General features: G+C 46.9%; 1 protein-coding gene across 1 annotated transcript; it reads right to left on the bottom strand.

The window, feature by feature from the left end:
* Nucleotides 1-1,518: 1,518 nt before the first annotated feature.
* Nucleotides 1,519-16,296, bottom strand: LOC120221219 (Fc receptor-like protein 2). Its single transcript, XM_039218492.1, has 12 exons — nucleotides 16,266-16,296; nucleotides 14,860-14,880; nucleotides 12,525-12,791; nucleotides 12,002-12,286; nucleotides 10,091-10,378; nucleotides 9,248-9,526; nucleotides 8,845-8,958; nucleotides 4,722-4,749; nucleotides 3,637-3,722; nucleotides 3,335-3,400; nucleotides 1,681-1,712; nucleotides 1,519-1,598 (listed from the first exon to the last, which is right to left on the bottom strand). Exons 1-12 carry the CDS (start codon nucleotides 16,294-16,296, stop codon nucleotides 1,563-1,565), a joined length of 1,533 nt encoding a protein of 510 aa, XP_039074423.1. The 3' UTR covers nucleotides 1,519-1,562.

Genomic DNA, 16,296 nt, shown 5'->3' with positions numbered 1-16,296 from the left:
TAATATGGAAGGATTCCTGACCTGACCACCTATAATTTCCCACTCGTTCTGGCAAGCCAGAAATAGGTAAGTAAGTAAGTTGTAATAGGTAAAGGTGGCTTGGAGTGGCTTAGTGGGAGGCTGAGCAGAGACACATCAAGTTACCTTTGTCCCTCTGCATAGTTTTGATATGTTCCCTAGAAGTTTTTATGCCAGAGTGACTATTAATCACGCGAGTGTGTATTCCCTCCAGGGACAGCTGGGTGTAAAGAGCAGTTAGGACAGGTTCATCACTGCTAAGATGGTACCAGGGTTAATGGTCAGCCTGAGATTACCCTCACTCTGTCACAGTTAGATTGCTGGGATCATGCTAGCTCTCAGTCCCTGATGCTCAGAGCTCAGTAGTTCCGTGGCTTGCCAAGGTTGCATAATTATTTCAATCTGAAACATTAAATAATCATTGTAACCCTTCTTAATTATTTATTTTTTTCTGATAAACTTCATATTTGTTGTGCATAGCTTATACAATATTTCCAATTATCTCTGTGTAGATTAATGATCAAACCCAAGCCCTCGGTCATCTATGTCCTTCCCATTGATGACCTACCTTTAGCAGGGAGAGGATTATATGAGATGCTAATCAAAAAGGTATTTCGGCAAAGATTCTGATACTTGCATTTGAAAGTCATTTTGTTAGATTAATATTACTCAACTTTTCAAACTTTCTTTGTACTGAGCATGAGGCTGAGTGATAGTCACACATATTTTATTTGATGAATAATTCTTTAGTGCCAACAATACCAGACACTGTTCCAGGTGATTTATGAACATTTAATCCTCATAATAAGCTGTCGGGTTTGCCCATTTAAGGGCAAAGAAACAGAGGCACAGGGAGGTTAAGTGGTTCAAGACCATGTGATTAGTTGGGGGGGGGGGTTTGGAACACACCCCAGGCAGGGCGTCCCAAGGGATGTGGTCTTCTTCCTCCTTACATGAGGACTCCAGCGAACGTAAAACATTGAACGTTTCAAAAAGGCATAAATACCCTTTACTTTACTGTGACTCAGGGTACAAACCAAACATTCAAGAATGGAGCAAACTCCATCAAGATGCTATCCTCAACCAAAAACTCTACTCTGAAGTTCTCACAAAAGCAAGAGACAGTTCATGTAAAACTTGAAAAGCACGTGGAGACAAAGGACAATGAAGTCCCAGTTTGGAAGAGAAAGAAAAGCCCAGAAATGGATTCTGTTCACATCATCTCAGAGTAGATTTAGGTGAAAACTTGTCTCTCTTGTTCATTTCTCTTTCTCAGCTCTTTGCACATTGAAGCCTAAGAGAAGATAACAGGGATAATCTCCCTGCCCAGCATCCGGGATGCAACAGCAGTCGAATCAATACTGAGTGAATGGAGGAAGACACTGGAAAAGAACACAATGAGAACAAAAATGGCAGCCTGCCCAGCTCCTGGAGCATGTTCTGTCTGTGAGGGGCCATGAGAGTTGAGTGTCCTTATAAGGTTTTATGTAGCCCTTAGTGCTGTTCCGTCCTTGTTGGTGATCTGCCCCCCATTCGTCCGAGTGTTACATCTTTACGTCTGAGTAGATGACGCGGGGGTCCTAAAAGAGACGCACAGGTGAAGGAAGAGAAGGAACATGGTGGAGGGAACAAGATGGGGAATTCTCCAGGAGTCTAGCTCACCTTAGTCTCCAGAATTGTGCTTCTGGTGTTTGCTGTGGAGAAAAACAATATTATTGACTCATTCCCTGACTTGATGCGCCAGGGCACAGGCTGGCTGTGCTTAATGTGTGGGTTTCCAGCTTCTCCTGTTCTGTAAAATCCATGCCTTGATGTTGTCCACTCTGGAATCCTTCTAAGACCACCCACTCTCTAAGCCCTCCACCAATCCTTGTTGAACAAAACCCTTCTTCTCTTTGATGTGACTTCCATGGATTATTGACAATATTCTGCAAGGGCTCACTTTCCTGTCATCCCTCTATGTTCTTCAGATAACAAACCACAGTGGTTCATGCTCAATAGAGAAGGAAATGGGAGACCCAGAGAAGGGGGTTGGGGAGACCTTGTGTCACCCCAGCTTGACGGTATGGTGGTGACTGCTTCTTTCTCCCTTCATTCTAGGTGGGCAGCGTGGGACTGAATCTTGCCCTTGACCACCCACCAACACCTGCGGGAAAACCAGCCATGTTGCTGGTGGCCACTGGCTCCATCAGAAGCTGCTGGGAGCACAGAGCCCAAAGCCCGTATTTGAAGGCTGCAGCTTCAAAGGCACTGTGGCCGCAGCTTGGAGGACATGGCCCTGAACAGCTAAAGAAGCGCTGTGTTAATTCTTGCAAGCCTGCATGTCGCAGTGCAGATTCTCTAGATTAGGATGGTTTGTTCCGTAATGCCTTCCAAGGCACCTCCAGCCTGCAGGTCCTTTAAGAGAGGCTGTGCCATGACCCTCTTTAGCTGGGACAACCCCCTGCCCCCAGACTTTAGCTACCATACTTCAGATACCCTCACTCTTCAGCCATGTGGATGGAACTGGAGGGTATAATCAGTGAAAGAAAGACAAATATCAGGATTTCCTCATATGTGGAATTTAAGATACAAAACAGATGAACATAAGGGAAGAGAAGGAAAAATGCTATAATAACAGGAAAGGGGACAAAACACAGGAGACTCTTAAATACAGAGAACAAGCTGAGGATTGCTGGAGGGGGAGAGGGAGGGGATGGGCTAAATGGGCAAGGGGCATTAAGGAGGACACTTGTTGGGATGAGCACTGGAGGTTATACATAGGGGATGAATCAGTGGATTCTACTCCTGAAATCATTGCACGACATGCTAACTAACTTGGATATAAAGTAAAAAATAAAAATAAAAATAAATAAATAAGTAAACATGTAAAGTCCCCAAAGAAAGATTGAAATTTGAGTAGGGCCTTGAAGGTTAAATATAAAGAATGTGTTTTCATTAGTATTAATAACGAAGTTTGACTTGCTGAAATGGATAACAGTACATATTATGCTCAATTGTAAAAAAAAAAAAAAAAAAAAAAAAAGATATTCTCATTCACACCTGACTTGATTTTATCCCTTTGCCTTGTACCCAGATTCAGATTCTCCCTAATGGTCTATTCTCAACGGACCACATGTTTTTGTTTTGTTTTGTGGTTTGGTTTTTTTTTTTTTCAGCTTCTCCACGAGAACCTGCCTGCAAATATCTCCTGCTGCCCCTTGGATCCGCAGATTTTTACATCAAGGGCAAGGATTGTATTCAAACCTCTACTGCATGTATGGTGCCACTTTCTTGCAAAGATGCACCTGACGAGAACCACTCCGCAGCTCCTCACCTGTGTCTCCTGGCGGCTGGATGCTCTGGACAAGGGAATAAACCACATCCCCATCTTCAGGGTCCACTGCAGGGAAAAGACAATGGTGTACAGGGGTCCGTGGACAAGGGCCCAAACTCCATATGTGCCTTCCCAGTCCCCTGCTCAGTGACTGTCCTCCCAACCCCAACACGATTCTAAGGGTCTCTTATTGAGACTGGGCTTTGTGGGGGTGGGGCGTTCAGGCCACCCCATGGTTGTGTCCACCTGCTTTCTTCCCTTCTGGGTGCAGCTCCAGAGGCCCTTCCAGTGGGGAGACTCACCATTGACGTAATCTGGCTGCAGGTCCTCAACAGCAGGGGATGGGCTGGAGGCAGTGGACCACTGAGGGTTTGCACTGGAAGCATCTCTGCGAGAAAACAAAGTAACTACATGACAGTCTTCAGGGCAAAAGTGAGAACAGAGAGGAGACAGGCTGGAGGGAGAGTGGGGAGAAGCCAGGCAGATATGGCACTCGGCTCTGGTGATTTGGTGGCCCTTTGTCTAGACTCTCTGGGTGTGGTCTTTCAGACGTCACTTGAGGTGGGCAGCCAGAGATAAGTCACATAATCACAATGTGCTTTCTTAATGACTAAGACAACCAGGTGCCCCCTCCCCCCCGCCAATGTGCTTCCTTAATAAGACAGCCACTGATATGTCGAAAATGTTCTACTCCTCACTGTTAGCTTTTTCAAAAGTTATAAGTAAGATAATGATATTGCCTCAGCTTTAATTTTTCTCCTATAAACTCTCCTTAGAACTTCATCTACTTTTTTCTCATCAGTTTATCTCTCGCTTTCATTGATTGTACACATCTTATATTCTCCGTGAGACAATATGTCCTCTGTGGAAATAAACTCCATTTTATGCATATTTTCACACCTTTAAATATCTAACAAACCCTTTCTCATACATTGTAAGTACTCCATAAATAATCTTGGTTATGTGAATTACGAAATTCATTTAGAAATATCGAATCCTGGGGCGCCTGGGTGGCTCAGTTGGTGGAGTGTCTAACTCTTAGTTTTGGTTCAGGTCATGGTCCTAGGGTTGTGTTGGGCTCCACAGTGAGCTTGGAGCATGCTTGAGATTCTCTCTGTCTCTCTCTCTCTCCCTCCACCCCTCCCCTACTCATGCTCACTTTCTCAAAATCAAAAATTAAAATAAAAAAGAAATGTCAAATCCTATGAAGACAACACCTAGATTTGTATCCTGAGACAGCACCCTGATGATAGAAATGTAATGAATTGACATGAGTTTCACAGAAAGATACTGTGTAATTTGTGCAAGCAGAAGGAGGAGAAAGTATTTAAAATCATGAATGAAGAAGGTCTTTAGAGTTCCCAGTTTGAATAGGAAAAGTTCTCACCTGAGTGTATCAGTGGCAGAACGTCCTCCTGAAAAGCAGATGAAGGAACATTCATTTTAGAGGAGGCGACTTTATCTCTAAAAACTCTCACGCAACTTAACCACATGTTGTTACTGGCAGGATATGAGACACAGAGTGGGGATTCGGTTATATTATGTCCTGATGACTACTTCCTCCCTCCAGTGCTGTCAGTTGGACAATCCATTCTTTCCCCCCCACTGATTTGACATACGACTTTCAAATGGCATACCCCACGGGCATGGGTCACTGTTTCTGGAATTTTTATTGCTGTTTTAATTATTGCAAAAATACATGTGAACTGCTGATGACTTTACTGCTTTCTTTGTTTAGATTTTGAGAGTTCTCACTTTTTAGATGTTTTAATATTTGCAACCTCAACTCTAAAGCAGTGGTCTTGGGGTAAGGCTTGATATTGACATTCATAAGACCCAACGGGCCCTCCTTTGCACCATTGAGCTTTGTAGAGAGGTATGGAACAAGAAACATGGCGTCTCATCATGGATGTATGGGCTGTGTCACCAGAAGGAATCTTCATAATGGTCAAGGAGCTCCTTCGTGGTTCTTCACCTAAAAGCTAAGGGGAAAAGTCCACATGGATGGGAGCAGGGGAAACGGTCCATCTCAAGAGTTGCATTGCCCTTGGGGGTATGCCCATTTGTGTTTCCCATCAAGCATTTATCATCCTGCTCAGAGCCCATCTGATTTAGTGCACAGCAATCATGAAAAACCTTGCCTGGTAATACAGCCTACGCTCCAAATTTATCAGGACTTCTGGAGACAGTGTTGGAAGGCTAATGTAAGTGTATTCTCCAAAGAGAATGAGGAACTAATTTATTTTCTTCAAAGAAAGGAAGAATGACCTCAGTATTTTCTAGGAGGCCAAACAGTCATTCAACCATAAGGCAAGGCATGCACATCTTCAAACAGTATGAAATCAGTGTATGCGATCCTAGCAACTCTTTCCTGAATAAATTATTTTTAAAATGGATTGTAGTCTATTTCCTGTGCACTTCTGAATAATAACAAAATTGATGATAGCTTCCAAAAAAATTCAAAAATATTCTATAAGGTGAAAATTGTATCAACAATCTTTTCTGATCTTAGTGGAACAGGTGATTCATAACAAAACCATGAAGAAATCTAGATATGTCTATAACTTGTACATTTAAAGGAATTAAGTCTTAAGCTACTGAATACACATATAAATATAGAAAACAAAGGGAAAGAAATATATTAAATATCCTATTTGTTCTAAAGAATGGGACTAATGAGAAAAATGCAGCCACTGACAAAAGGAGAAATTTCAGAACGAGAAAGTAAACCGGTAGATGAAATAAATCATTCTAGTAGCTTCAGTTTGTCATCCAAAGGACGGATACACTATGCCATTCAAGAACATGAACAGAGAAGGAATGGAGGACTGAGTGCAGCCATGGGGGAGTGAGAAGAATCACAGGGAAGAAGCACAGGGCTCCACTTCACTTGATTCTAGGTAAGGGAATTTGGAACCCTGGATAAATTCCAGAAGACCTGCTCCCCCAAACCCCCATCAGGTGCACAGAATCTTTAAAAACCAGATAATTATACTGTATGTAAACTATTCTAGAACACACAAAACATATAAAAAGAGGGAAAATGTTGACCTTCCTTTTGTAAAAATAGAATAACGTGGAGAACAAACTCAGAAAAGATCACAATAACGACAAACCTGGCAAATGTCACACATTACCATTAGTGAAAAAACTTCAAAAGAACATTAGTTTTTCTTAAAAATGCATCATCAAAATTGGATTTTTATCGGGAATGCAAAGATTAGTCAACACTAGGTATTCTAGTATAATTTAATTAATTGATTTAATAGATGAAAGAGAAAGATTCTGTGATTATCTTCACAGGTCCTAACAAAGTATTAGCAAAAATTAAAAGTTGTCTCTGAAAAATAATCTTGATAAAATAAGAACACTGGGACTTCATTAAAGGGGGTATTTGAATATAGGATATAGCAGTGAAATACTAGAAAAATTACCCTCAAAAACAAGGGCTGGACAAGTTTATCCACATGACATAACATTTCAGAGGCCCTTGAGTGTGTAATTAGATCTGAAAAATAATTTGCTTAAAAACTGAAAAAGAGGAAGTAAATGTTTTATTGCTCTGTAGATTGTTTCTATATTTGAAAAATCTCAATAGTATATTGGTATATAACTTGAAAAAGTGAGAGAATTCATCACAGTGGATAAATTAGAAATTATTTTAGATAAACTCTCCATAGACATATTTTTATCAATTAAAAACTATAGTGAAAGAAAAAACAATGTCACAATTCCTTAGTCTTTGATGGTCTGTTTAAAAATATAACTTCCACTGGGCTTGAAAATACTGAACTACATTTTCACCATCTGGAGAAGGAATGACTAATGAGTTTCCAAACTTTCTTTCAATTGGTAGTAGTTGATAGGTCTAAGGAAACATCTTGTGACTCTGTTGCCCCCCCATGCTTGTCCTCTATCTTATAGATTAATAAATGACGCCTTGGGGCACTTGGGTGGCTCAGTCGGTTAAGCATCTGACTTCAACTCAGGTCATGATCTCAGGACTCATGGGTTTGAGCCCCGTGTCGGGCTCTGTGCTGACAGCTCAGAGCCTGGAGCCTGCTTCCTCCCTGTGTCTCCCTGTGTCTCCCTCTCTCTCTGCCTGCCTTCCTCTCTCTCAAAAATAAAACAAACATTTAAAAATTTGAAAAGAAAAAAAGTGACACCTTGCCAGACCTGGGCAAACTTGCAAGAGGAGATTTGTTCAGATCAGGAGGCTCTACCGGCAGGTTTGAGGCTTTCTGGCCAGGCCAGTGTGGACGCCGGATCTCAACTCTGCCCAGCTCTGCCCTCTACTGGCTGTGTGAGCGCCGCGGCCCGCTCAGCTTCCCCAAGATGGTTAAACCTGGACTCACGCATTATTGTTGATAATTACACATAATATGTGTAGGCTTGCCACACGTACCAGATGCAATAACTGGTCGTTGGTAACGTGTTTTGGCTGGCAGTATACTGGTAGGGATCAGTATGAGATATCACTGCGAGGAGCTTTCTAAGTTCTTTGTCTTAAAAATAATGCTACAAGAATAACGCACAGTCGTGCAGAGAGGGCAGCAGCTCGGTGGGAGTGCCGGCTGGGGAAGGTGGTCTCATGCTTCCAGGGAAGGCCGAGGAAATGGGCCTGACCTTTGTTCTAAGAACTGGAGACATTGGACAAAACGCTGACAGAAGCCCGTATACGGGTGTTGAAAAGGGGCCTGGACGGGGAAGCACCTCCCAGGCCAGGCTGGAGAGGAGAGGAGGTCCAGGAGAGAGCCCTGGGGCTGGCCCCACACGGCACTTGCCAAGTGCTGGTGCTTCGGGGAGTTGGGTGGGCTTGGGGAGTGGGGGCTGGCGTTTGTGGGGATTCGTGTGGGAATTTTAAAAAATATGGCTGCTAGGTCTTGGCCATTTAGACCTGCCTCTGGAGGTGGAGACCGTGCTCTCTCCCCTTGCATCTGAGCAAGCTTTTTAGGCATGGGACCCAATGAACTTGTGGTGGGCGTGCGTGACACTGTCATCTGAAATTAGTTGGGAAAAGACATTGCAGGCTCGATACACACTTGCTTTTGAAGTGGAAGCCACTGTAAAATTGTGAAGCGTAGAGAGAACTGATGAGATTTGGGGAGGTTCCCTCCCTCCCTTCCTTCCTTTCTTCCTTCCTTCCTTCCTTCCTTCCTTCCTTCCTTCCTTCCTTCCTCCCTCCCTCCCTCCCTCCCTTACTCCCTTCCTTCCTTCCTTCCTTCCTTCCTTCCTTCCTTCCTTCCTTCCTTCCTTCCCTCCTTCCTTCCTTCCTTCCTCCCTCCCTCCCTCCCTTACTCCCTTCCTTCCTTTCTTCCTTTCCTCCTTCTTTCTTTCTTTCTTTCTTTCTTTCTTTCTTTCTTTCTTTCTTTCTTTCTTTCTTTCTTTCTTTCTTTCTCTATCTCTCTCTCTCTCTTTCTTTCTATTTCTTCCTTTCTTATCCAATCTATATTAGTAATGGAAAAGTTCACAGCAATAAAGGCAATCCAAACAAATGGTAGAGAACCAACCTGATGTCTTGCGGAACCTGCAGTAAATCAGCAAGGCAGCAGCAATACAAGCAGGGACACCCAGCAGCCCAAGAGCTCTGTCTGTGACACGGTCTTTTCTGTAAATGCTGGTCACTGAGGGAAGAGACCAGCGCGTCAGCTTCAGAAGGTAAAGGCTTGAGTCCCGGAATCCCTGTCAATGCTATGCAGGAATGGTAGTCACACAACGGCATGTAAGTATAATGTGCACTTTCAATGTTCGTGTGGAGAAAAAGAAGTAGCTGGGCCCTGAGATCACCTTCTCCAAACTCCCATCACCTAGACCTGCACCTACCTTCCAAAATCCCAGCATGGTACGAGTGAAGATGGCCAGGGGCAGAGCCCTTGGTCATATTGCTCCTGTGTCCGGGGACCATCAACCCACCTGAGATACTGAGGGGCACTGCCTCGCTGCGCTGGGCCCCAAGACCATTGTCAGCCTCGCAGGAGTAGTTTCCAGAATGTTCTGCAGTCACGGAAAGGTTGAAGGATGCTTCTCCTCCAAAGGGGGCTGAGCTGTTCCCCAGGGCGTTGTCCTCATGGTAAAACCAGTATAGGATGGGGGGAGAGCCCCTCTGGGCCTCACATTGAAGCTCCACCATGTCCCCCTCCATGGTCAGGTCCCTGGGTGCCCTGACGGTGAGGACTGGGCAGGACACTGGGACTGAGGGAGACAGGGAGCCAGTGGACAGAGTTTGTGAGGCTGTAATAGACATAGACCCCCAGACCAGGACCTCAGCGAAGGGCCTGGCCTCTCCGACTCTCAACAATGTCTATAGGAATTTGGGAGAATATCAATTCTGGGGTCCTATCTAGAGATGGGATCATTTGTCATTCTCAATTTGTGTTTTTCTTTTTTTTTTTTTAATGTTTTATTTATTTCTGAGAGAGAGAGAGAGAGAGAGAGGACAGCATGAGCAGGGAAGGGTGAGGGAGAGAGGGAGAGACAGAATCTGAAGATAGGCTCCAGGCTCTGAGCTGTCAGCACAGAGCCCAACACGGGGCCTGAACCCACGAACCACGAGATCACGACCTCAGTCAAAGTCGGACGCTCAACTGACTGAGCCACCCAGGCGCCCCTCAGCTTGTGTTTTTCTAACACCAGTCCAGCCCCCTTTTTATTCTCTTCTAGGAAAAGAAAAGCATCCACAGTTTTAATTGCAAGGGTAACCCAACTGTGGCCTTGACTCTGGGGTTTCTGTCTGGGCTGAGTCAGAGCGCAACTCACTTCTCACAAGGACACTCAGCACCTTGCTCTGGGCAGGGCCGTGGCCGTTGTCAGCTCTGCAGTAATAGCGGCCGGCATCATTCTCCTGCACAGCTGGGACCTCCAGCTCCGCCGACAGGGAACGCTGGATCTTCCTTCCCACGCTGGTTCCCGTGGCCTCTCTGTGCCAGGAGAATGTGATGTCTCCTGTCCCTTCAGCCACTGAGCAGAGCAGGACCAGATTCCCTCCTTCGACAACCTCGCCCCTGGGGGGCCGCATCTCTAAGCTTACATTAGAGACAGGCACTCCTAGACAGACAGAAGGTGCAGGTGAGAACTTGGCCATGGAGGACTCTGGGAGCAGGTGGCACCTGATCTCAGTCTCTAACGCAGAATTGTGTGCACGGGTATTGCTCATGTAATTTACTGTAAGTACAAAAACGTAGGGAATCCGCGGTGAGTGACCTTGAAGAATGTGGATGAAGATGCTACATGCCCCAAACCTGGTCCCACCTAACTTCACGGGATCACTACAGAATGTGTGATGGGTCATCTGGTCCGTGAGACAGAAAGCATTTCTGGGGGGTGGAGTCCCTGTACAGAGTGGTGCTTTGTGCACAGAGTGAGGGGGTCACCAGCAACATCAGTCCTACCTTGGAAGAGGCACTGCTTCCACTAATGGCCATTCCTTCATTATTCCCAATTTGGAGGCTCAACATGAATTATAGCCCCTCCTCTGACTACTTAGTTCACTATGATTTCTGCTTTCCCTGATGCTTCAGCTAGCCCCCGATGCTGGGGCACCATGGTGCTTTCTAATACGTGAGTTTGTGTTCAAGCCAGCCTGTGAGGCCATCAGCAGAACCACTGGGAGCAGGTGCCTTGCCGTGTAAGAGCCCAGCCCACTGCTAAATGCAAAGGCACCCAGGGATCACTGAAGGTATAACTGATGGATATTACTTTAAAAAAGAAGAGAAAGATTATAAGGAGTGTTTAAAAAAGAAGAAAAGCTCCGAATGGAGTATTTGTCCTTCACTAACAGGAAACTTAACTTTTTAAAAGTGTATTTATTTTGAGAGAGACAGAGAGAGTGCGAGCAGGGGAGGGGCAAAGAAGGAACATCTCAAGCAGGTTCCACACCATCAGTGCAGAGCCCATGTGGGGCTCAGACTCACAAGACAGTGAGGTCATGACCTGAGCCGAAATCAAGAGTCAGATGCTTAGCCCACAGAGTCACACAGGCGCCCCCACAATTTGACCTTCTAAAAGTCAGTCTGAGATCCCTGGATCCCCACAAGCTCATCTACATGATAAACCCCAAACCAAAAACCAGAAACCCCCTGCAGTATCCTCCCGACAAAGATGTCTGGACCTGAAACAATGCTTTTTTAATTTTTCTAATAACTCCCTGGCCCCACCTCCTGCCTATACTCTGTACATCTCTGAGTGTCTTTCACCCGCTGGTTGGGGTCCAGCTGATTCATGAATGGCTTAATGAAGCCAACTCGATCTTCACATTAACTCCATTGGATACTGGTTTTTAAAAAATGTTTATTTATTATTGAGAGACAAAGAGAGACAGAGCATGAGCTTGGGAGGGGCAGAGAGAGGGGAAGACACAGAATCCAAAGCAGGCTCCAGGCTCTGAGCTAGCTGTCAGCATAGAGCCTGATGCTGGGCTCGAACTCACAAACTGCAAGATCATAACCTGAGCGGAAGTCTGATGCTTAACTGACTGGGCCCCCAGGTGCCCCAGGATTCTGTTTTTTAACAGGAGCTTTGTCCAATTGTAATTTTTATGAAATGCCCATTTCTAGCTCACTTCCCACTTTCCACAAGGACAGGAATTGCACAAGGACCCAAAAGACTAGCTGTCCGAAGTGAGGTTGCAGGACTCCCGCTGTCCCCATGCTCAGACCCACTCATACTTACTCCGCACATGAACCTGGGATTGGAGGCTCTGTTTTCCGACTGTGGGAGCCAATGTCTCTGCCTCGCACCAGTATGACCCTGAGTCTTCAGTCCACATGGCAGGGACCCTGAGCTCTGGGGAGCTGCCCCAGCCGGACCCCAGGGCTCTCCCATCTCTGAAGAAGCAAAATCTGAGCTGAGCACTTGACCTCTGTGGAGAAAGCTGGGTCTCACAAGTCAGGGTCACTGGGCTCCCTTCGGTGGGCCAGGAGGGGCTGACTCTGAGCACAGGGTGCAGAAATAGCTCTAGAAAGAAGGATCACAGTGAGATGGAAGGTTCCTGCTGAAAAGCACCCCCAGCAAACAAGACATTCAGACCAGACGTGTCCCCCTGACATTGTCTCCCCACTTGCTGTTGAACTACAGGATTCTTGTTCACATCTGGTTGAGGGGGGCGGGGGGCAGGTTTCATCTCCCGAGACCCGCCCTGCTCTGTCTGCTACCCTCCTATCCAGCCCAGCTCCTGCAGGAGGGAAGGCTTTACCTTGAACTTTAATCGTTACACTTCTTGAAGTGTCTTTCTTTTGTAACAAAAGCATAGTAGCATCAACAGCACAGTAATAATTGCCACTGTCACTCAAAACTGCTCTTTGGATAGAAAAGTTTAGGACTTTATCTGAAAGCTGTAACTCTTCTCTGTCCTTGTAATATGCCACAGTCTTGACTTTCCACAAATCCTTTTTCTTCTGGCATGTCAGATCTATTCTGTCTCCTTCAAAGACAGCAGAGGGAGCCCTGAGGGTCAGCCAGTCTGCAAGAGAGGGGGAGAGGGGACTGGACTTGCCATCTGTGTGGGGCACCCAGATGTCTGGCCTGTTTCTGTGCTGGTGAGCAGCAAGAGGGCATCCATGTAACCCCTTCCCCTTCGGCAAGATGGAGTTCCCTACCCGTGCCTTAATTACTCAGGGTGCCTCCTATTCCTTTCCCCGGGGGTTGTCTGAGTCAGCTTGGGCCACTGAAACGAAATACCATGAGCTGGTCAATGACAGACATTTATTTCTCATGGTTCTGGAGGCTAAAAGTCCAAGATCAAGGTGCTGGCACAGCTGGGTTCTGGTGGGGTCTCTCCTCCAGACTGCAGACTGCTGACTTCCAGTGTGTTTGCACATGCAGCTCTCTGGCCACTTTTCTAAAGACCTTAATTGTATCTCAAGGACCCCACCTCCTTGACCTTATTACTGCCCAAGGGCCCCACCCCCGATACCATCTGCTGGGGATTAGGGCTTCAACATATGATTTCAAGGGGAGGGGGACTCAAACATTCAGCCCATTGCAAGGATGTCAGTGTAAACCTATTTTTCTATGTGGATAGAGGAGTGTTCTGCTGGAGTCTTCCCACTCTGCTCTCTCTGTTGGTGAAGTCACACGGGGACCATTGTCCTCAAGGGACACTTTGCTTTCCTGCCTGCTCTGCTTTCATCCAGCCTTTGAAGGCGCTGCACTGTGTTCTAAATTCACATTCTGCCCCATCTTCTCACTTTGCCAGAGGAAACCGCCAAGGTCCCAGATAAGTGGGGAGTAAACTGTTTCCTGGAATGAGATCTGGTGTCTCAATCTTCAGGACGTCTCCCTTGAGTGTTTTCAAAAAAGCCCCCATCCATTCAATGTCTAAGGTGGAGCTGAGCTTTAATCCCAGGGTCAGCTCTTAGGTGACTGACTTTCATGAGAAAAAAAGTCATTGCCAAAAATAAACATCCTCCTGAGGCTGTGTCTCCCTGCAAGACCACAGTCAGCGTCTGGGACATTTGCATTATATTTTAGGGTTGTAGTTGAGGATTCTGACCTCAAGGTGAGGAACTAAGTTTTATCTCAGACAAAAATCTTCTCCCTAGCGCTCTTCAAGGCTAGCATGACTGTCAGAATCTGGAGGTTTGGTGAAAGGAGACGGAGGCCCGTCACATAAGAGATGAAGCATCTCCTAAAACACCACTGCAGAGCCAGAACCGGAGCCTTTGACAGGAGGCTCATGAAATTTATCACGATAATTTTTGGAAACATGCAATTGGCTGCTCCAGGCAGAGAACCAGATTTACCTGTTGGGGACAATCTGGGTTATAAAGCGTGAAATTAGGAGGGCAGACAAGGTGGATTGCAGAGACAATGGGATTAATTGGAGATTTTTGCCCTCCTTCAGTGATGGAGACTGGATCCTATGGAGACTCGGCTGTGGGACTTATAATCCAGCTGACCTTAAACCTCTAGTACAGACTAGTGTAGGGCGAGAATGCTGTCCAGGTAAGGGAGAGACATTCTGAGTCATGGTCAGAGGCGCCAGGAGAGGCACATGATGGGCAATCTCATGGGCTCAGGGCTGCAGCTGACGGCGTGGGCCCCCGAGTCTGTCACTAAGGCTCGTTCATGGGACAGAATGAAGGTGGGTCCTGCTCCCGGACAAGCCCCAAGCCAGAGCTCTGGTAGTTGTCCTGGCATCCCCGTTCCATCAATGCCTCACCTGTAAAGGTGAGACAAGCGTCTGTCATCCCAGGATGGCTCCGTGGGGCCCCATGACCCCATCCACCGGTGGTGGCCCCGGCCTGACCACTCAGACGCTCTTAGAGTTGCGAGGACCAGAGAGCCTGTGTCCAGCCTGCACACTCCCCCGCACCTCCCACCCTGCGGCTGTGGCTGCGCAGCAGACTGGGGCCTGTGCAGGCCGGGCACGCCCTCCTCCCCCAGCCAGGCAGAGCGGCCTCGAGGCAGGCTCTCCCAGGGGACCAGCGAACAGCAACACTGAAAGTCTCTGAGGCCTGTCCGCGTCCCACACTGCAGGACCTCGTGGGAGCCAGACCCGGAGAAAGACAGGGACAGGGGTGACTCACCCGATTTTCCACTGACTGGAGCTGTGGGGACATCAGAAACCTGAGGTTAGCCCGGAGCCTTTGCTCCCACAACTTAGAAATCTACCCTGCTAATGTGCCCCCAAACCTCCCATCACTCCCTTCTCTGTCTTCTACTCCATTATTACCAACAACCCCACCCCCCTCAGACACCAGCTGGCCCCCTTGTGTCACATCCACAAGGCAGGTGCAAACCTGTCCCTGGACGGAAGGGAGCCCTTGGGGCACGTCCCAGGGATGGATGCTCGGTGTCCAGCGATTCCTTCCTTTTCCTTGTCCCTCCCCCACCCCCCACAACCACCTGCACACCCAGCACGTCGACCACACCACGACTTGGCATCCCAAGTCGCCAAGAGTCCATCAGGAAACACACCAGTCAGAGTGTGCAGTGTAAACCCTGACAGTTGAGGGTTTTTGGTCGTGGAAAGCCCGACTTTGTGCTGACTGATGCCGAGGCAGCCACATCAGAGAATGTGATGGCTGCATGCTGTGGACAAGAGCCAGCCACCTCCCCTGCACTGAGGTTCCTTTGTTTTAGGGATCTCCATTGATTTCTGTAACTGACCATTTGGGCCACTTGGTTTTTTCTCTTCTCATGCTTCAAATTTCCACTCATCTGTTTTAATTCCTCAACAAAGAGTGAGCCCCTGAAGCCGTGGGCCCCCAGCCTCTGCCCCAATATGAACAGAGCCCCAGACCCATGCTTTGTTTCTCCCCTCCACCTCACTGTGCGGTCCCGGGGGTGCCGGGTAACTGCCAGACCCTGTAGGTAATGAATCTGTTGATTTTTCAGTTTCCTGACCATTAATACCAAAGGGCATCTTGTGGTCTTAATAAGACCCACGAGGGCTGGACCAGCCACAACCTTGCTTATTGATGGGCTGAGAACAGCACACACAGTTTTGAAAGCTGCACCCACCTTGCATGGATTCCTTTTCCCCAGCTGTATTTTATGTGAGCATCCTTCTACTCATTAACAGATATCAGTGTCTCCCGAATGTAGAGAAAGGAATCTTGTTTCCCTGGTAGCCCACGGCTCAAGGGAGGAGTCACAGCAAAGGGTGTCCATGCACCTCTGAGCCCAAACTCGGAGAGACATGTGTGCATCATTCTCATGAAGGAGAGGTAAATGTTGAAATTATGAAAACTGTATTCGTAAGAACATATTACTCTGGATTATCTAAGATCATAAGCCTTGAACATTAAGGGCGAGGACGTGTTGCCATCTTGACTTTCTAGGGACTCAGTACTTCCCCTCAGTCTCTGCTATCTGAGCTGGAAGGAAGCATTTCCACTGACCCCCGGGCTCCGATAAACCCTTAGGGTTTCCAGGAGCTGGAGACCCTGTCTGCTGCTGCCTCCATCCTAACTCAAAGTATGGGACTCACCAAGGATGACCAGCAGTGACCACAGCAACAT

The sequence above is a fragment of the Hyaena hyaena genome, unplaced genomic scaffold (assembly GCF_003009895.1).
Source record: "Hyaena hyaena isolate Hyena2069 unplaced genomic scaffold, ASM300989v1 scaffold_766, whole genome shotgun sequence".
NCBI classification, from domain to species: Eukaryota; Metazoa; Chordata; class Mammalia; order Carnivora; family Hyaenidae; genus Hyaena; species Hyaena hyaena.
The sequence above is the reverse complement of the archived record's forward strand: the minus strand, read 5'-3'. Positions and strand labels throughout refer to the sequence as shown.

What these genes read in the sequence shown, in the direction of transcription:
- LOC120221219 (XM_039218492.1), bottom strand. Translation starts at nt 16,296, where the DNA reads ATGTTGCTGTGGTCACTGCTGGTCATCCTTG. An exon ending in GTCACTGCTGGTCATCCTTG is followed by an intron (nt 14,881 to 16,265) that starts GTGAGTCCCATA and finishes ATGTCCCCACAG; the next exon opens with CTCCAGTCAGTGGAAAATCG. An exon ending in GCTGAGTGTCCTTGTGAGAA is followed by an intron (nt 9,527 to 10,090) that starts GTGAGTTGCGCT and finishes TGTCTCCCTCAG; the next exon opens with TCCCAGTGTCCTGCCCAGTC.